Source organism: Ixodes scapularis, unplaced genomic scaffold (assembly GCF_016920785.2).
Source record: "Ixodes scapularis isolate PalLabHiFi unplaced genomic scaffold, ASM1692078v2 PGA_scaffold13__105_contigs__length_92229423, whole genome shotgun sequence".
Classification (NCBI taxonomy): Eukaryota; Metazoa; Arthropoda; class Arachnida; order Ixodida; family Ixodidae; genus Ixodes; species Ixodes scapularis.
In genome coordinates, this window is record NW_024609839.1 from 13,100,529 (window position 1) to 13,122,146 (window position 21,618).

Sequence of the window (21,618 nt, forward strand, 5' to 3'; positions counted from 1 at the left end):
CGTTTAAACTACAAGACGGAATTACAGGCGGCCTTCGCTGCTGCTGAAGCTCAATCAACTCAACAGCTATTTATTAAACAACGTGCGCGACCTGCTCGAAAAACGAAACCGAAAGAAGATGAGTCGGGAGGGCAAAAGCTTTCTCCCGTCTGCCTGGAGAAGGAGAAAAACGTTTCGTTCCTCCCCTTTTCTCGTGTCCGCTTGGGGGCGCGTCGGTTAAAGGGAGGAAGACGCGCCGTTGTTACATTTTTCCTCCATTTTTTCTTAGAGTGTAGGGGAATGTTCATCAAAACTAGCTCTCCGAGAGCGAGTGACGGACCACGACGGCGGTATGAAGCTGTTTTGTTTCTTTTCTCCAATTCCGCAAAAACCATGCGGCATCGACGAATAAATCTCCGCCTCACGGTGCAACCAGACATTTTGTCAATGGATGTTTGCTTTTCCAATCACTACGATGGCGTACCACCTCGTCCGTCGCGATTCCGGTGATAACAGCCTTCTGAATCCAGGATAGTTTCCGAGGCGCCACTAACATGCGAAGGCCCCTTGAGCTTCGAACTGTGCGAATTCGGACCTAGCGATGTTGGCCCCAATTATTCCAACTCGAACCTTGAGAAGTTCGAAATATCTGTAAAAAGCGTGTAGCCCTGAAACCGAATTTAATGTTGCTCGCATTCCGTACGCAGTCACGATGTTGTGGAGGTTGATCGAATAGAAATTGTGTATATTTTATATTTTAGTTCTCGTGTCAACAGCAAAACCTATCAAAAGAAATCAGGCTGCTGCAGGATATAATAAAAACAATTTTAATGAAAGGTAGATTCACAAACAAGCCCAAAAGCAAAGTAAAATATATGTTAGTGCAAGTCTGCCAGTGCGAAGCGACACTGGTTTATCCTGTAGGCAAGAAATTTATCTGGTGCAGTATGACTGCACCTCACAGCGGTAATACATGACCGCACACCTGTGTGATGCTCATTCAGATGATAAAATATATTCTTTATTTGGCTCTGAAGAGACGCCGCATCGTGGAAAGACAAAGGCCCCTACCATGAAGGCTATCAACGTTGCGTCTAATGAACATAATAATGCAATGTATAAAAAAAAATTGTGTCCGCCTCAACGGACGACGAGTCTCCCAGCTGTTGATGAGAAATTTAGCCAGTGCAGTACAACCGCTACCCTGGGGTCTTTAACGTGCATCACGCAGTAGTGATACACGACTGCACGCCGGTACGATGCTCATCCAGATCGAAACGGGCAGGGGTAGCGATTGAGCCCAGGATCCTGGGTTCAGCAGCGCGAGCTATCGCTCCACATGCTCCGAGCTGGTGTGCGCTAGCCCACTCGGCCACCAACCCCCCCCCCCCCCCCCCCTGAATATATATACCAACTCATGTTTACAGACAAACCGGAGCGGACGGCACCGGCGCTGCACATGCGCGGTGGGCAAGAAGCTCGCCGTCGCCCATAAACAAACCATTGAATTGCGTTGTTGTCGGCGTCGGTGTGAGACCCCGTGCTCTTTTTCGCGTTAAAATTGTTTACTCTACGTCCTCCTAACATTGTCTGACTACTTGAGCAGCTTCAGCAAAATCAACAAGGCTCGTTACACCGCAAATGAATAATGTGACGTGCAGCGATTTATTTCACGTGGACGCCGCAGAATGGGCGCTAAAGCCCGACTCCCACGATGGGATTCTGCTCGCTAGTTTCAGTCGCGACGTCACTCGGGCTTCAAAAACGTGGACCGTAGCTGAGATAGTGGACGTCGATACTAAAAACTAGGCACCCTACTGAAAACCGCAAGTAGAATCGGGCATTACAAGTCGGTGATGGCCACTGGTAACAATGATCAACATCTACTTCTTGTATCTACAGTTTACACTGAGCCTACTTACCCCAACCAACCTTCAAAAGTGTTTTGAGGCCTGTACTTTCTTATCGCAATTACCGGGTCAATGTTTGGTTTACGGGCAGCTTTTGTTTGAACGAGCAGACGACAAAAAGCAGACGAAGGTTCGAACGATTAGGCGGTCGTGTTAATTTGAAGACGCACTGAACCCGCGGGTGGTCCGGACAACTTGGCAGCTTTCTCTCGTTCATGTTGGAACAAAACAAATACATCTGGCGACCATAAAGTGTTGCCCGCACAAGCAATCGTAGTTCGACAGCGTCTGGTTTGCCCCATTTCACCGCTACTATCCACGTTCTTAAATGAACGGAGGGGGCAGAAACACAGGAAAACTGAGCTTCAAACCTTCCCAGACTCTCTTGGCACAGCCCCCGTCGCAGCAGTTTGACGAGAAGCTAGGTTTTTGTCTGCTTTCTCCCAAGAGGACACAGGAATGCCTGTCTCGCACGACGACTTCCGCCCACCGCCCCAGACCGGAAGTGCGCCCGACGCACCACCACCGCGGCGTGACGTAGCAGAGTTGAGTTCGTGTATACAAGATGACGACACTGCTGCAAAACAAGCACATTAAGTTAACGTTAGCACACACTGAGCAACAATCTCAATCTCACTAAACCTCTGTCAGAAACAATTTTGCAAGTTCAAGCCTTCGCAACATCTGACAGTGGTCGAAGGGTGGTGTAGCAGACGCAGATCAGACCAGGACGGGCTCGTGAGGAAAAGCACCGACGAGGGTACCCCCACACTGCTGCAAAACAAGCACATTGAGCTAATGTTAGCACACACTGAGCACCAACCTCAACCTCACTAAACCGAGACTCGGTCAGGAACTACTAAGCAAGTTCAAGCTCTCGCACCATCTGACAGTGTCGACGGTTGGTGTAGCAGACACAGATCATACCAGGACGGACTCGTGAGGAAAAGCACCGACGAGGGCACCCCCCACACTGCTGCAAAACAAGCACATTGAGCTAATGTTAGCACACACTGAGCACCAACCTCAACCTCACTAAACCGAGACTCGGTCAGGAACTACTAAGCAAGTTCAAGCTCTCGCACCATCTGACAGTGTCGACGGTTGGTGTAGCAGACACAGATCATGCCAGGACGGACTCGTGAGGAAAACCACCGACGAGGGTACCCCCCACACTGCTGCAAAACAAGCACATTGAGCTAATGTTAGCACACACTGTGCAGCAATCTCAACCTCACTAAACCGAGACTCGGTCAGGAACTACTAAGCAAGTTCAAGCTCTCGCACCATCTGACAGTGTCGACGGTTGGTGTAGCAGGCACAGATCATACCAGGACGGACTCGTGAGGAAAACCACCGACGAGGGCACCCCCCACACTGCTGGAAAACAAGCACATTGAGCTAATGTTAGCACACACTGAGCACCAACCTCAACCTCACCAAACCGAGACTCGGTCAGGAACTACTAAGCAAGTTCAAGCTCTCGCACCATCTGACAGTGTCGACGGTTGGTGTAGCAGACACAGATCATACCAGGACGGACTCGTGAGGAAAACCACCGACGAGGGTACCCCCCACACTGCTGCAAAACAAGCAGATTGAGCTAATGTTAGCATACACTGAGCAACAATCTCAACCTCACTAAACCGAGACTCGGTCAGGAACTACTAAGCAAGTTCAAGCTCTCGCACCATCTGACAGTGTCGACGGTTGGTGTAGCAGACACAGATCATACCTAGACGGACTCGTGAGGAAAACCACCGACGAGGGTACCCCCCACACTGCTGCAAAACAAGCACATTGAGCTAATGTTAGCACACACTGAGCACCAACCTCAACCTCACCAAACCGAGACTCGGTCAGGAACTACTAAGCAAGTTCAAGCTCTCGCACGATCTGACAGTGTCGACGGTTGGTGTAGCAGACGCAGATCATACCAGGACGGACTCGTGAGGAAAACCACCGACGAGGGTACCCCCCACACTGCTGCAAAGCAAAACAAGCACATTGAGCTAATGTTAGCACACACTGAGCACCAACCTCAACCTCACTAAACCGAGACTCGGTCAGGAACTACTAAGCAAGTTCAAGCTCTCGCACCATCTGACAGTGTCGACGGTTGGTGTAGCAGACACAGATCATACCAGGACGGACTCGTGAGAAAAACCACCGACGAGGTCACCCCCCACACTGCTGCAAAACAAGCACATTGAGCTAATGTTAGCACACACTGAGCACCAACCTCAACCTCACTAAACCGAGACTCGGTCAGGAACTACTAAGCAAGTTCAAGCTCTCGCACCATCTGACAGTGTCGACGGTTGGTGTAGCAGACACAGATCATACCAGGACGGACTCGTGAGGAAAACCACCGACGAGGGCACCCCCCACACTGCTGCAAAACAAGCACATTGAGCTAATGTTAGCACACACTGAGCACCAACCTCAACCTCACTAAACCGAGACTCGGTCAGGAACTACTAAGCAAGTTCAAGCTCTCGCACCATCTGACAGTGGTCGAATGGTGGTGTAGCAGACACAGATCATACCAGCACGGACTCGTGAGGAAAACCACCGACGAGGGTACCCCCCACACTGCTGCAAAACAAGCACATTGAGCTAATGTTAGCACACACTGAGCACCAACCTCAACCTCACTAAACCGAGACTCGGTCAGGAACTACTAAGCAAGTTCAAGCTCTCGCACCATCTGACAGTGTCGACGGTTGGTGTAGCAGACACAGATCATACCAGGACGGACTCGTGAGGAAAACCACCGACGAGGGTACCCCCCACACTGCTGCAAAACAAGCACATTGAGCTAATGTTAGCACACACTGAGCACCAACCTCAACCTCACTAAACCGAGACTCGGTCAGGAACTACTAAGCAAGTTCAAGCTCTCGCACCATCTGACAGTGTCGACGGTTGGTGTAGCAGAGACAGATCATACCAGGACGGACTCGTGAGGAAAACCACCGACGAGGGTACCCCCCCCCACTGCTGCAAAGCAAAACAAGCACATTGAGCTAATGTTAGCACACACTGAGCACCAACCTCAACCTCACTAAACCGAGACTCGGTCAGGAACTACTAAGCAAGTTCAAGCTCTCGCACCATCTGACAGTGTCGACGGTTGGTGTAGCAGACACAGATCATACCAGGACGGACTCGTGAGAAAAACCACCGACGAGGGCACCCCCCACACTGCTGCAAAACAAGCACATTGAGCTAATGTTAGCACACACTGAGCACCAACCTCAACCTCACTAAACCGAGACTCGGTCAGGAACTACTATGCAAGTTCAAGCTCTCGCACCATCTGACAGTGTCGACGGTTGGTGTAGCAGACACAGATCATACCAGGACGGACTCGTGAGGAAAACCACCGACGAGGGTACCCCCCACACTGCTGCAAAACAAGCACATTGAGCTAATGTTAGCACACACTGAGCGACAATCTCAACCTCACTAAACCGAGACTCGGTCAGGAACTACTAAGCAAGTTCAAGCTCTCGCACCATCTGACAGTGTCGACGGTTGGTGTAGCAGACACAGATCATACCAGGACGGACTCGTGAAGAAAACCACCGACGAGGGCACCCCCCACACTGCTGCAAAACAAGCACATTGAGCTAATGTTAGCACACACTGAGCACCAACCTCAACCTCACTAAACCGAGACTCGGTCAGGAACTACTAAGCAAGTTCAAGCTCTCGCACCATCTGACAGTGTCGACGGTTGGTGTAGCAGACACAGATCATACCAGGACGGACTCGTGAGGAAAACCACCGACGAGGGTACCCCCCACACTGCTGCAAAACAAGCACATTGAGCTAATGTTAGCACACACTGAGCAACAATCTCAACCTCACTAAACCGAGACTCGGTCAGGAACTACTAAGCAAGTTCAAGCTCTCGCACCATCTGACAGTGTCGACGGTTGGTGTAGCAGACACAGATCATACCTAGACGGACTCGTGAGGAAAACCACCGACGAGGGTACCCCCCACACTGCTGCAAAACAAGCACATTGAGCTAATGTTAGCACACACTGAGCACCAACCTCAACCTCACTAAACCGAGACTCGGTCAGGAACTACTAAGCAAGTTCAAGCTCTGGCACCATCTGACAGTGCCGACGGTTGGTGTAGCAGACACAGATCATACCAGGACGGACTCGTGAGGAAAACCACCGACGAGGGTACCCCCCACACTGCTGCAAAACAAGCACATTGAGCTAATGTTAGCACACACTGAGCACCAACCTCAACCTCACTAAACCGAGACTCGGTCAGGAACTACTAAGCAAGTTCAAGCTCTCGCACCATCTGACAGTGTCGACGGTTGGTGTAGCAGACACAGATCATACCAGGACGGACTCGTGAGGAAAACCACCGACGAGGGCACCCCCCACACTGCTGCAAAACAAGCACATTGAGCTATTGTTAGCACACACTGAGCACCAACCTCAACCTCACTAAACCGAGACTCGGTCAGGAACTACTAAGCAAGTTCAAGCTCTCGCACCATCTGACAGTGTCGACGGTTGGTGTAGCAGACACAGATCATACCTAGACAGACTCGTGAGGAAAACCACCGACGAGGGTACCCCCCACACTGCTGCAAAACAAGCACATTGAGCTAATGTTAGCACACACTGAGCACCAACCTCAACCTCACTAAACCGAGACTCGGTCAGGAACTACTAAGCAAGTTCAAGCTCTCGCACCATCTGACAGTGTCGACGGTTGGTGTAGCAGACACAGATCATACCAGGACGGACTCGTGAGAAAAACCACCGACGAGGGCACCCCCCACACTGCTGCAAAACAAGCACATTGAGCTAATGTTAGCACACACTGAGCAACAATCTCAACCTCACTAAACCGAGACTCGGTCAGGAACTACTAAGCAAGTTCAAGCTCTCGCACCATCTGACAGTGTCGACGGTTGGTGTAGCAGACACAGATCATACCAGGACGGACTCGTGAGGAAAACCACCGACGAGGGTACCCCCCACACTGCTGCAAAACAAGCACATTGAGCTAATGTTAGCACACACTGAGCAACAATCTCAACCTCACTAAACCGGGACTCGGTCAGGAACTACTAAGCAAGTTCAAGCGCTCGCACCATCTGACAGTGGTCGAATGGTGGTGTAGCAGACGCAGAACAGACGAGGACGGACCCGTGAGGAAAAGCACCGACGAGGGCACCCCCCACGCTGCTGCAAAACAAGCACATTGATCTAATGTTAGCGCACACTGAGCTCAACAATCTCAACCTCACTAAACCGAGACTCGGTCAGGACTTGGCGTCACCCTGGTATCATTCATTGAATCCATTCTAAATCACTCCGCACTTTTCATACTTTCTAACTATCACCGTACAGCCAGCGTCACCTCCATGAAAGCGTCTCTATATTTGCCGAACCTCTCCTTTTGTAGAAAAATAGCTCGCTTCAGCTTATTTCACAAGATTTATCACTCTAACCCAGCACTTATTTTCAGAACCATCATACATATCGCCGCGTACCGATCATCTACTAAAAGTAGGAATCCCCTACTGCATCACCTCCACCTTTTATGCATCCTTCCTACCCCTGGCCTCCGTCGACTGGAATCACCTTCCCGCATCCGTAGTCTCACTTAATGACGGTGCGGATTTTAAAACCGACATCACTGAAATTCTGAATAATGTTCCGTAGCAATTCTATAACTTGTGTTGTTGGTTTTTTGCGTTTTCTTTTCATTGTTCAATTTATATTGACGTATAATTCCACTCTCTGTAATGCCTTCGGGCCCTAAGAGTATAAAAAATTAAGTTAAATGTTGCAAGTTCAAGCTCTCTTACCATCTGACAGGAGTCGCAGGGTGACGTAGCAGACGCAGATGAGCCTGGGGCGGTGTAGCAGACGCAGATGAGCCTGGAAGGGTCTCTTGGGGAACGGATTTTCGACGGTCGTCCATGGCATTGTAGGAATCGGGGTCTTTTACCACGAAAGATATTCGCAGCCCATGTCCTCATCGCTTGAGTCGGCCATATCCTCATCGCTTGATTTGTTGTCATCGCTGCCTAGGTGAATGACGACACTGTCGATAACCGTATCTGAAAAGCAGTCGGCTTCCCACATCTTGTTTTCCACATCAATGACGTGTCTCGGATATGCCTTCCAGTCGTCAGGCGTCACCTGTTGTAGAGCACCTGGAGTCAGTAGCTCAACTTCTGCCAGCTTGAACGTCTTGTTTGCACCTGCAATGGAGCCTTTCACCTGGCTCCAGACAACCCGATGGGGTTGAGCTCGCAGTGGTAAGGTGGCAAACGCAGTACAGTGTGCCCATGCTGCTCAGCGATGTCATCATTGCGGTATTTCTGAAGACCTGGCATTGTCAACCTAGCCCTCTCCACAAGGTCCAGAAGTTCTGCCTTCAGAAATGTTGGATCCCAGACGACGTCATTGTAGGTGAGCCATTTCTGGATTGCTTGTTTTCTTGTGCGAGAGCTTGGAAGAGTGTGCAGCCTGACCGCATGGTAAGGCGCATTCTCCATGTCAATTACACTATTCGGTCTCAAGTTTGGCAACAATTTCTCGGTAAACCACTCCTCGAAACGTGCGCCGTCTATCTCCTCATGGTAGTCGCCGCTGCCCTTTTTTGCCCAAAACTTCTGCAGCACCGTCAACAAAGCCTTTACTGCTTCCTGCATGGACCACAATAAGTCTTTCTCCCTTGCCGGAAGGATTCTTCAGCCCAACTGTGAGGCCCTTGTGGAATACATCCCTTGGTGTCTTTACGGTAGTGTCCTTCCACACCTTAGACCTTGTGTGGCCAGCGTTGACCCAGGTCTCATCTAGGTAGTAGATGGTCTTGTCATGCAGGCGATGCTTCCTGATTGCCCGGAGGTAGGTGGCACACCAGAGCACCAGGTCTGTGCGCTCCGTCAACAACGAGTCCCTGTTGCGCTTGACGAAAGTGAATCCCAGATCCACCAGAGCTCTCCACAGCGTTGTGCGGCTGATCTTGGGGAACTTGTCATTGTCCCGAGCAACCTCTAAGACCTGTAAATATAAGTTTAAAATATTGTTTTTTTAACTTGTTTTGAAATATTGCTGTATACGATCACTTTGACTAGATTATACTTGTAGCAATTTATTGTAATGTCAATTATTTTTCTGCACGGCTTTTGCGAAAAAATGAAAACTGCTACGATACCAATGTACACATGTGCATAATTTAGCTACGTTTGTTCAGTTTCGCTATGTAGCGCTGTGGAGTGCTCCAGTTGAAAATAAAAAGTGGTTGTTTTAACGACAACGCTAACAGCTTATCTCTATCAACTGAGAAGTTCAAATGGGTCGTCAAATACGTGCAGCTTTAAAATTATGTCTGCTTCATGTCATTGGAAAAACTCAGGCCCATGCAATTATGACGAGTGGCGCTCATGTGATTTAAGTAATTTAGCATATATTAGTGACTGTGGCTAATAAACCATAGGTAGTTGAAGGTGTCAACGCGTTTCTTTCGCCTTAGTGAAGTATGTTTTTAAAAAGCGCCCTTACCTTTGACAACGTTGGACACTCGCTGCGGCGAAAAAAATCGTGCACGATGAGCCGCAACGTTCCAAGGTCGAAAGAATCCAGCAGACAGGGTGTAGGCGGAGCAGACCTCTTTCTTTCGCTTGGGCGAAGATACCGACGGCGTGCCATCAGGACTCGACTGCACGAGTTATTTCCACCTGAAGATCGTGGAGTAGCCCACTCTTGTCAGCTCAGACGTTCTTCGGACGATCGCTTTGTAAGACTCGTTCGGAGACTCACAACGGAGCTTGTAGTAAATGTTCAGCACAACTTGGCGCGCCCCTTTTCCAAACGAGGTTTTAGCAAATGTCGTCTGGAAGCGAGCTGGCGATGGAAGTACCGGCGCCTTTGACGGAGACACGCTTGACGACACCGCAGCCATGGCAGCCATTACGCAAACAACAGCAATTTGCCAGGTAACATCTTAAGCAAGGGCAAAAAGTATCTGTAAAGTTAAAATGATTTCTTCCAATAAACAGTTAACAGAGTTTTACAGAGTTTACAATAACTTTTAAATAAAAAAATCTTGTCTTTGGAAGAATAATTTCTTAAAACAAGTCACGAAACGAAAAGCAAGCTTGAACCAAACGCATGAAGAAACGAAGGCAACGGCAGCCTTGCCAACCAAACAATTTATTTCTCCGAACATGCTACCTAATTATGTGTTAAATATCACGTTTGAAAGCTCTTCTTGAATCCAAAAGTTGTTTTTGTGTCGATGGTACACGACACAAAAATGTTAAACTAAGGCTAAAGTATATCCCCGCTTCGTACTGCCCAAGGGGCCCAAGGTTTTTGAGGCGCTACTTCGCGATGCGTAGGAACAACTTGTCTGGGTCGCGTCACAGCCCCCAGCCTTCCGCCGCGGTCCAACGTAAGGTGAAACGGAATATAGCGGAGTCAGGCGCGTGCCCTCTCTCTCGTTTTACCGCGTCGAACCCGCTGAATTTCCCGGATGAATGGAGAGGGCGCTGCTGTCGAACAAAATGGTGCCGCCCAGAGAGCGCTAAATGGAGTGGTCTATAGAGGCCCAAGCTCACGGACTGGCTGGCTTACTTTCAGACACGACTGGGCGGACCTCCAGAAGAGTCCCACTTTATGCGCCTCCTCTTACATCCAACTGTTTGAAATGGTGTCACCATTTCAAACAGTTGAAACAGTGTCAAGATTTCAAAATGTCAATATTAGGATCAATTTAGTTACAAAAAATTACAAGCTGAAATAGCAATTATTGGGAGAAGACTTGCACGTACCTTGCTAGCGTACCCCATGTTCATCGGCAGCACAGCGTTCGATGCGTTCTCCATTCACAAAATGTTCCGAGCACTGTCGAGAGGATGGTGTTGGGGAAAGTCTTTTCGCTTCACGGACGCCACCCACTGCCGCCAAGACCGGGGTCATTTGGAAAGCGATGGAGCTTAAAGACATTGCAGCCGCACTTGCCGGATTCCGTGCAAGCTAGATAGGTCCTCGTACAGTATTCGACGCTTTCTGTCGTTATTCCTGCTCCCTATAACCGAGCAATGGTGTCCCGATGACGGGGGGACTGTCGCCATCCAAGCCCGTGGCTCTACCCTTACAAAAATATGTATAGACACTTCTAGGACGTTCTATAGACCAGCGTCCATAGGGAGAACAAAAGGCATCTATAGGCAGACCACGACCTCTGTTGCCTCCGTGAAGTCGTCCTATGGCTGCCCTATAGAATATTGGCCAAAGGACGTTCTATGGACGTCCTATTCTATGGATGATGTGTTGTCATACTATACCCTCTCTATGGCAAGGCGCCATATAGAGTCCATAGGGACTCTATAGGGTGTCTACACAGGGTCTTTACGGTGTCTATAGGGTGCCTGCAGAAAACCCATACGAAGTCTACAAGGAGTCCCTAGGGTGTCCACAGGGAAGCCATACAAGGTCTACACAGGGTCCTCATGGGGTCTGCAGAAAAGCCATACAAGGTCTACAGGGAGTCCCTGTAGGGTCTGCAGAGAAGCCACTCAGTCTGCAGGGGGTCTGCTATGGGGTCCGCACCGACCAACGTTTCTAGAACAGGTCAGTTGGGAAACTGCTAGAGAGCTTGCTCTGAAAAAGCGGCACCGATCTGTACTCGAAAACCAAACTAATTGCGATCGCAACGCCACCATTCCACCCGCAGCGGCCACTTGGATAACTGCACAACTGCGTGTGTTGGTTTGGGACTATCGATATTCGACAGCATGTGACTGTTCTGCTTTGGCTTTAATCGGCCACTTTGGCGCCGAAACATATACGGTAGAAGAATGGTTTCAGGGATGCCAACCCCCGTCTCCCAGGCGGACACGCCGCAAATTGCCACCGAAGTTAGGACGCACCCAAGTTGGGACGCGCTACCTGAAGTCGCCGGTGAGGCATGGCTGTAAAAAAAAAAATATTAATTGTGCCGCAAAACCCTGTAAGCTAAAAGTATGCAAACATCACGCTCTTGTCATTTTGTATTGATCTCCAATAAAAGATTCTACAAAAATACCTTTTCCCTATTTGTTTTTACGCAAAAACGTGCTCTGTAAAAGTCATTTTAAAGAGTGTATAGGGTCCTTAGGGGTCTGCAAAGAAGCCATAGAAGGTCTATAGGGAGTACGTAAGGGGTTCACAGGGAAGCCATACAGGGTCTACAAGGGCTCCTTATGGAGTCTGCCGAGAAGCCATACAGGGTCTGCACGGAGTCCCTACGGGGTCCATAGAGAAGCGATTTTAAGCGATGGTGGTACCGCGGTGTGAGAATCGCACTCCCTAGCTCCTAAATGATTGGCCTCATAATAAAATGGCTTGCCTACACTTTCCTGACGTGAAAAAAAACATTAAGTAAGTCTCTGATACTGCGCGTATATAGCAAAACTACAATTACTTACGCGTCGCGCGCAGACCCAGCCTAGTATACCGCTTTTTAACGACGATCATCCAGATGACCGCAATTTTGATAGGCACCAGTGCGCCCCCTATGGGTTGTGAAAGTTGCGAATATCTACGGGGGCCGCAGCGACCCACATATACCTACCTCCCACTGAGAAAGTAAAAACATTATTCCGGCACATACTAAACACTTCCATCTCCACAATGAGTATACCCTGAGGTAGGATATGCCTCCAGACATCAATGTAACATATTGATACCCGGAACTTAATTAACAACTGTTTAACTCGGACACTCGCTACACCCAAAGAAAACATCTACCCGGCATCACTCTGTTAATGCACCAATATATAGCTCACACCATAGAGAGGCAATAGGATGACCATAGACTCACCGGGACCATAGAACGGAAATAGGAAGGAAAGAAAAACTTTTTCTTCCGCGAAGATCTCTATAGCGTTTTTGTGTCCATTCTGTGGCAAACCAATGGTACATAGACGGTCTAAAAACTGTCTACAGGAATCCATAGGATGGACAAAGAGGTAATAGAACGGCAAAAGTATGGACATAGGACGTCCATTCATATTTTTGTAGGGGTAATTAAATTTGGGAGTTTAAAACAAAGAAGAAAGCGCGAACAAAGTTAGGGCAATACATATAGCCAGCACCGGCGAAGCCTCTCATCCGGGATTTTCACTCTTTCTTACGCACCAGCAAGGGGGAAAGCGCCCCTAGCCCTTATCCCTCCTCTACCTCTCGCTCTCAAAATGGCGCTACTTGCGATAAAACCAGATACTTTACAAGGGGGATACAGGACACTCCCTGAGAATACAACGGCCTGGGTGAATACAGGTTTTGCACAATTTGAATGGCTGGATGTGTCATGGCATTGCGGTTCTCCTCTTAAAAGGGAGCGCTCCTCGGATTTCATCTCCGATGGGAACTTTTCAAGAATCCAGATGGCGCGCGCGTCGAAGGCGTGAAAAGGCACTCTCCCTCCGAGGCGAATGAGTGCGTAACGTATTTTGGGTCTAGCAGCGAAATGAGAGCTCGTGTCTCTTAAAACTCCTCGGGAAAGAACGTAAACGACATTTTGGTTCGTTACAGTTGCATTTCCTTCAGCGTAGTCGAAACGCAACCAAAACGCCGCTAGTGACAGCCTTCACAGTGCTTCCGTGCCTCGAGAAATTCGCGGACGGCGCTCCACGTCTTCTTCGGTAGGGTGACGTAAATGACACGTGAGGACGTCGCATTCGATGCTCGCAGCGGATTCACGGGTTTGTGAGGCTCGTGCCGAGTCGCCCACGGCTAACATTGCCCACGGCGGCGGCGGCGGGCCGCGGCCGGCAGTCGCCCCGAGGGGCTAGAGGGGTGCGGAGTGCGGTTAGGTGGATATTCGCGGGGAGTGACTTCTCCGGAGGATTCGCAGAACTCTGAACGCCAATATGCTGTCCGTCCGGCGGTGATGGCTGTTCGCGCTCTACCGCTCTGTTGTGGTCATTATTGGTTGAGAAGGCCTAGACTTTTCAGTTGCGATATGTCAGTCGGCTGGCCTTCCCGAAGAGAACCAAAATCAAGAGGTAAGAACTTTTTTTTATGACGTCCCCATTCAGCTATGATTTCTGTCGCAAGTGATGTACATTTTCACTTTATCAGAATCGTGCGATTGCCTCGATCAACTGAGAGCACGGTGTAAGATAATAATACTCTTTGGGTGAGGACACGGCGGGGTTAAACGCGCGGCGCGAGGAATCAGATAGTGTTCGTTCGATGGGCATCCGAAAGGCTGCAGCATTCCGCGGCCACCGTAGCCGCGGCCGACAGTGCCGCCGGCAGCCAAACGGCGAAACTGTGTGAAAACAAAAAAAAGTATCTCGTTGCCATGACACCCCGGTACATCGTGGTCACCGTGGTGTTTCTGCACGTGCGACAACCTCGCTGGAGCTCAGCGCGTGTGGAGCATGAGGCGGCACAAGCCATCTTGTGCACTACTGCCTGCCTCCTGCATGATTAAGAGTCGCTTTGCACGGTTTTGCTTCGTTTCGATTTGCGACTACACCGTAATTGCGACAGAGACATTTGGAACTCCAGTCGCCGTACGCTACATGGAATGAAGATTGAAGAAGCCGTGTGCGGCGTTTGACCACGGGTTTGACGCGGCTTCAAAGTGGTGACAATGGGCCGGAGATGCTTCGTCCAGAACTGCAACTCAGGTCACCCTAGTTGCAAAGAAAAGGTTAGTTTGTTCAAGGTCCCATCCGACCCCACACGTCTGGAAGCGTTGGCTCAAGCAAATCCTCGCAAGCACCGTCCGCTTGGCCCTAAAGATTTTGTTTGCATCAAGCATTTCACCAACGACATGATTGTGAAAGGACGATACTTCGCGGAGTTAGAACGGAAAATCCTACTTGACATTCCAAAAAAGTTCATCCTTTCCGACGACGCCATTCCTTGCATTTTTCCATCTTCTGCACCACCGTCAACAGCTCCAAGGAAAAGAAAGCCCCCCATGATCAGACACTCACCGCCGCCACCAAAGGCAAGAAAGAAAAAAAGAACGGCTGAGGCAACTGACATGCACGAGAAAGTACCTGAAGCTTGCTCAGCGGAGGCACAGGACGAAACAAACGAGGTCTCATCTGATCCGGCGTGCAGTAAACTAGCTTCAAGTCCGACATCTCCAAAAAGAAGTGTCGTGGGAGCTTATGACCAGACTGAACCGAAAGAAGCGACTGGTGCAGAAAAGCGAGAGAGCACCAAGACAGATTGCCCACAGGGGTGCTTAGACCCCTCGAGCGCCCATTTGCCTAGCATTGCGCCACCGGCACCAACGGCAAGAAAAAAAAAAAAGGACGTCCGAAGGAACTGGCATGCATGAGGAAGTACGTGAAGCGTGCCCAGCGCAGGACGAAACAAACGAAGTCTCATCTAATCTTGCGCGCAGTAAACTAGCTTCAGGTCCGACATATCCAAAAAGAAGGGTCGTGGGAGCTTATGACCAGACTGAAGCGAAAGAGGCGACTGATGCAGAAGGGTCAAAATGCACCAAGACCGACTGCCTACAAGTGTGCTTGGACCCCTCGAACGCCCACTTGCCGAGCATTGCGTGGAACCACTGCACATTGAGCCAAGATGACTGCTCAGCATTTGTTTTATACAGGGATGAGCAGTATTTCAAATACAAGTATTTGAAATACGTACTTGAAGTACTTTGTGTATTTTGCATTTGTATTTAATTACAAATTGGATAATGTATTTGACGTGTGTATTTATATACTAAAACGTGGGTATTTCAAACGCAATTGTAATTAAATACAATTTTGTGGGCGAAAATACACCCCTCAAATTTATTGTCACGATAATTCTTGTTTTTATGCATGTGGTTGTAAGATATAGTCTCCATCCTTTATTCGGCCATGGGGCTTTTTTCTTTTTCTCCTCAGGATTTATTTTAAAGGCACTGTCCAAAGCAGGAAGAAAACGACGTTCTGCACCGAATGCAGTGTCTCCCAACCAAGTAGAAGTGTTTAGTGACTTTGTGATTACGGTGCTAGTCCAGGGCAAGAATAGTGACGAAATCGACGTTCACATGCAGACTGGCTAACTAAGTGCCAGTCTGCCTGATGGAAATCAGGCTTTCCAGCCTGATTTCTATTTATATTTTTGCCTGGAAGATTCTAAATGTGCGGGTCGTCCAGATTTTCGTAACTGGTGCAAGTTGCAACAATAAAACATTCTCTAGCTAGTGCTGCGCGTCTTGGTCGTCTCGGTTCTTTGTTGGTTTATACCAAAATGTAATCGACAAAAAAAAGCTGCTTGAAGCTCTGTACTTTTTTCACCTATTACGTCCAAGCTGATTACATTTTTTTTTTGTGATTATATTTCTATTATGTTACTAAAGCCTCGCACACTAACTCCCGAATGTGCGATGCAAAATTAAAATGAGATACCCAGAAACCTGTTGCAGGTGCCCTGAAGTCGCTGACGCAAATTTTAAGGAATGTATTTGGAAAAGTATTTGAAGGAGACCAAATACATTTGGTTGTATTTGTATCTTGCATTGAAATGCTTTTTTGGAAATGTAATTAGATTTGTAATTAAATACATTTTTGACGAAGTATTTTGTGTTTGTATTTCGATACATATTTGCATGTATTTTGCCCATCCCTGGTTTTATACAAGCTAGCATATCGTCGTCTGGAAAGCCTCTGTGCTTAAAAGTGTTGCATGTTGAACAAGTCAAGGAAGCACAGTTCACTTTAAACACATTTGCACTTGATCGCAAAATCGAGATAGCAACCGTTCCAGGTGTATGTGAATCGCGCTGCCGAGATGACTGGAGCACTGTCACTGCATCTCTGAAGCATCTCGATGGTCTGAATCTCTGTCCTGGTGGACCACCACAAGAAAAATATGCGAACGTGCAGCTTGAGTGTGGCTACGTGGACCCAGCTGGTGCTTGGCGGCACAACCGATGCCCCATCCTCCAGGTCGGAGAACTGCCATGTTGTTTTTGTGCGAGGTTAAAAGACACCCTGCGAATTCACAAGTCAAGAATGAACAAGCGTCGAGAGCACCGACGAGTCAGAATCATCCTGAGCCCACCTAACAAGCAGAAAGTAGATGTATCAAGAAAGCAACGGATCGCCTGCTACCGTTTTAAGATGCGGCTACTCAAAGATAAAAAAGCTGACTGAAGAGTTTTTGTCCTGTCAAGGCAAACTGAAAGACCTAAGTGAGGCATTCCTTCATAAAACACTCAAGGAAGCGAACCTTTCAGAGGCGCAGCAAATGCTTGTGACCGAATGCATATCAGTTGCGCGGCATAAATCCAAGAAAGGAAGAAAGTACAAGGATAACTTGCTGCTGCTGTGTTTGCTGCTACATATTCGCACGCCCACAGGATACAGGTCCCCAAGAGACAGTGACGTCCTTCCTCTGCCATTAGTGAAGACCATCCGGCGATATATAGCCACTGTCGGAATGAAGTGCGGCTTCGACCGGAACTTTTTTTCTGCCTTGAAGAAAAAATTAAACGGAAAGTCGATGTTCTCCAAGCACGGCATGCCGATGGTGGACGAAATGCAAGTGAGGCAGTGTAAACGGCTCAATTCTAGGACTTTGAGCTATGACGGACTAGTTGAGCAAGGCATAAATAAGAGGCAAAGTTCAGAATTGGCAGGTCATGCGCTCTTGCTTATGTTTTGTTCATTTGCTGAACGTTCAGCGCAGCCTGTGGCTGTGTTTGCTTCAAAAAACGCCACGCGAGGCGCGGCGCTATGTCAGCTTCTTCTGCAAGCCATTGTGCTGCTTGAAGACTCTGGAGCTATGATCGACGGTGTCGTGTGCGATGGCGCAAGCACAAATCGCACCATGTGGAAACACCTGGGCATCACTGGTGAAATTCAGGAAGCCAAGCACTTTTTTGAGCACCCAGTTGATGCTGAGCGAAAGGTATATGTTTTCAGACGTTCCTCACTTATTTAAATTTGTTCGAAACCGGCTGCTCAAACAAAGATACCTGAAGACAAGCGGAAAATGGGTCAAATGGTCACACTACATTTCCGTGTTTAGGGAAGACGAGGCACTCCCAGGAGAGCTCCTTGGCGTGCCCTAAGATAACTCAGCGCCATATTTATCCATCCAACATGGACAAAATGCGAGTGAAGTTTGCTACGCAAGTGTTCAGCGGGTCCATGGCTGCCGGTAGGAAGCACTACCAGAAACGAGGTGTGACAAACCTATATGACTGTGAAGGCACTGTTGAGTTCACAGCGAGACTTAACGATTTTTTTAATACCTTGAATCGACGACACCCAACGGAAGGAATAAGGCAAGGTTGCAGCGACATCAGGGGTTACAAGAAGGCTTGAAATGGCTGAACGAGTGGGAGCAAGAACTTTCAGATGGATCAATAACCGAGGACATATTTCTGACAAAAACGAAAGGCTGAAGGTCTTCGAGTCACACTGAAGTCTACGGTTGATCTTTGCCATTTTTACTCTATGAGTGCAACTTTATTTATGTCCTGACCGCTAAGTTTAACCAAGATCCATTGGAACGGTCCTTCGGAAAAGTTCGGCAAGCAGCAGGCGAGAACGACCATCCGGACATGCCGACATTCCTGCAGCTGTACAGAACGCTGAGCATATACTCACTACTAAAGCCACCCAAGTTCGGAAACTGCGAAGTGAAAGAAGAAGCTCCGATTCTCGATTTTTTCTTCTTTCAAGACCATATTCAAGAATGAAAAAGACAGCTCTGAAAGGCAACTTGCAGCAATCCGTGCTAAACTGGACGGGCTAATTAACACAGAGTCGTGGGATTGTGAAGATGTTCTGCCTGCTGATGCAACGACAACACAGGCGGTTGACTGCGTAATTCACTACGTTTCTGGCTTTCTTAGTCGTAGACTACGCTCCATGTTTTCTTGCCCCGTCTGCAGAGGTTGCCTTGCCGCGACTTCAAGTTGTGCACCGGAAGCTGCCCTCACTAATGCCAAGACTAGAGGGGGGCTGACCCACCCGAATTATAAGTTACCCACCCTCCTCAAAGCAGCTGAAGGTTATTTCTCTAAGCATGCTGATGATCCTGAGGTGTTTTGGGACACCATAGAGCATGTAGTCGACAAAAACATCTGGTTTCCTTGCCCCGAGCACAAGACGGACACGGTAGCCAGAATTCTGCGCTATTACATCATGATGAGAATGCGCCAATACTGCAAGGGAAAAGCAAGAAATACAAAGAAAGTCGCAAGAAGAAGACGCAAGGCTGTGTAAGAAGTAGACTGAAGCAGTTTATTGATAGTCCAGCGTTCTGCTGTCTTTAACACAACAAAGCCATTTGCTCGGCTCTTTATTTCAATGTTGTTACTTTATTACAAACGTTCTTAACGAAGAATGCATTTACGGCATTTCCTTGTGGCAGCGCGTGAGCAGTCGAGAATCAAGACCTACACAATAAAACAAGTTACTTTACCGTGCACTTGTTGTTCAAAACGTTGCTTTGCTGTAGAGATGTTGCCCCCGCGATGTTTTGCCAAGAAAATATTAATCCCAACATTAGGTGTTTAGTGTCTGATGATCACGAGCCTGAGACCTAGAAGGAATGGAATTCCAGAGAAGCGCCGACCACGGTGGCGCCGACACATACCCGCTTATTAGCCAGTTTGAATACCGCGCCAAATGCCTCTGTTTTAGTGTCTTCATAAAACTGCCCTCGCTGCCGTTGAGCCACGAAACTAAGATAAACGACGAATCAATGCCTAAGCAACGCACATACTACAAGTGCCGGGTTATAAGGAACGCATGGCATGTGCAATACGAGATTTAAAAAAAAAAATGTGTTCCCCATTGAAAAGCGCAGGAGACGACGCCCGCCGACCCACGTGCGTGCCCGCGTGTGGACGAGTCATCTGCCGGCGCTTCTTGAAACCATAGTGAAAGGGAGAAAAAGAGAGAGTGAAAAGCGAACTTTATCGGCACTGCGCGAGGAGCCCGCTGTCCTCACCTGAAGAGTATTATCTTACACCGTGACTAAGAGTCACTTTGTGTACTTCAGGTTGGCGCGAACCACACTGAATAAACGTATTGCTTCTATTGTAAACAGATTGCTTCCAGATTCGGATGTGTTCGAGGGACGAAGTACGTTGCTATCATTACCTAGTTTGAAATTTTCATGAAAGCTCGCAACTGTTACTTGGTGTCCTGCATTGAACATAATTATTGACTCTGCTTTTAACCAATCTGCTATTTATACGTTCTAGCGCAAGACTGTGTCGGCTTGGCAAACAGTCTTATCGACTCCAGTTTGTGACCGCCTCCAGTGCTTCAACTTGGGCAGTCCCGTGCCAGAAGACTGCGCTTATCTGCAATCAAGGGACATGATGTTATCATTCTTTGCGCAGGCCTTTGAAACATTAACTCGTTATCGTCTTCACTGTGTTGGGGTTGTGGAGGAAGAACGAAGTCCCTCTACAGTATTCTGAGTGAGGACAGGAACAGCATGCGTTCTTTCAATTGAGAACGTTTCCACTTGCATCTATTTTCCAAATTTAGACGAATTTCATAATTGCAATATTAAAATGCGACCGCGCAATGGGAATAAAACTTCCTGGGTGCTTGTTTTGCACTTGACTGACCACCAGTTTTCGTTTCTACATTTCTTGTCATGTCTCTATAGTCGTTCCTAAGTTTGGTTACTCCTCCACTACTAAAATCCCTCTTTTTTTGTACTCGAGAACGTGAAGGGTCCGATTTTCCTCTACAGACTAAAAGAACGCATTAAAATGTGATGTTGCAAGCGTATTCTACATAAATAAAACGTAAAGAGGCCACCTAGCTTACTGATATTTGTGCGTCAAGTATACATGCAGTTCTGTTATGTTATGCCGCGGCAGTTTTCTCTAGCACGACTCTGTCTTCAGATAAGAACGGCCCATCGTGTCCGGTGACAGTTTTTAATTGTGACCAGAAAAAATGCGTCTTGCTGCCTCAATGCCCAGAAAAACGGAACCGGTCTTTGTTTTAGGAAAAAAAGTTACCTTCAAGAAAGAAAGTCAGAAACACCTGCTCAATCTGAAGCGTTGTCTGTGGATTTAGCAAAATTGCATTTCAGGCAGCTCTCCCCCAAAATATCTTGTGGCTGCTGGCCCGTATCGGGATGGTTGACCCAAATTATTTATCACGACGTATCGACGTCGTTATTTTGAAATAAAAAAATCGCACAGACGACGGCACATTGAGCCATATACTGCCAAAGTTTTAACATTTTTTTTGTCCGCATTTATTCAAGCCCGTTTTCAAACTTTGCCAGCGTGTTGTCCTCTATTTGGCTATAAATATTGTTGTCCTCATTAGCAGGAAAAGTTTACGAGAAACGCTCAAATCGAGGCATTTTACTAAATCTGCATACTTTTGCAAATCAATTAAAAAAATGCTATCTTCGATATTTTAACTCTTCCAAAATAACGCCAATGGTATCTATGAGATGATGTGCGAAAATATTATTGCATTGTTTCTGTGTCTTATACATACCCGTAGTTGACAAGTTCATAATTTTTACAGCCCGTAAGAGTGCTCTGGGGTGGTCAGATTGACAGCGCAGGGGTGGGCGATAGTTTCTAAGTGATAATGTTTGCCAAGTTATTTTTTCTTTGTACAAGGTTTAATAAAGTACGCATGAGCCGGAGCAATCCAGAGACGCTAGCCTGTCGCACGTAATCACAAAAGAGATATTATAGTGCTACAATAAATATG

At 48.0% G+C, this 21,618-nt stretch overlaps 1 protein-coding gene across 1 annotated transcript; it reads right to left on the reverse strand.

Annotated features, from left to right (window-relative positions):
• Nucleotides 1-7,885: 7,885 nt before the first annotated feature.
• On the reverse strand, nucleotides 7,886-9,860 carry LOC120843204. Its single transcript, XM_040214478.1, has 4 exons — nucleotides 9,810-9,860; nucleotides 8,687-8,950; nucleotides 8,274-8,592; nucleotides 7,886-8,145 (listed from the first exon to the last, which is right to left on the reverse strand). The coding sequence occupies exons 1-4, from the start codon at nucleotides 9,858-9,860 to the stop codon at nucleotides 7,886-7,888; spliced, it is 894 nt and encodes a 297-aa protein (XP_040070412.1).
• Nucleotides 9,861-21,618: the final 11,758 nt, after the last annotated feature.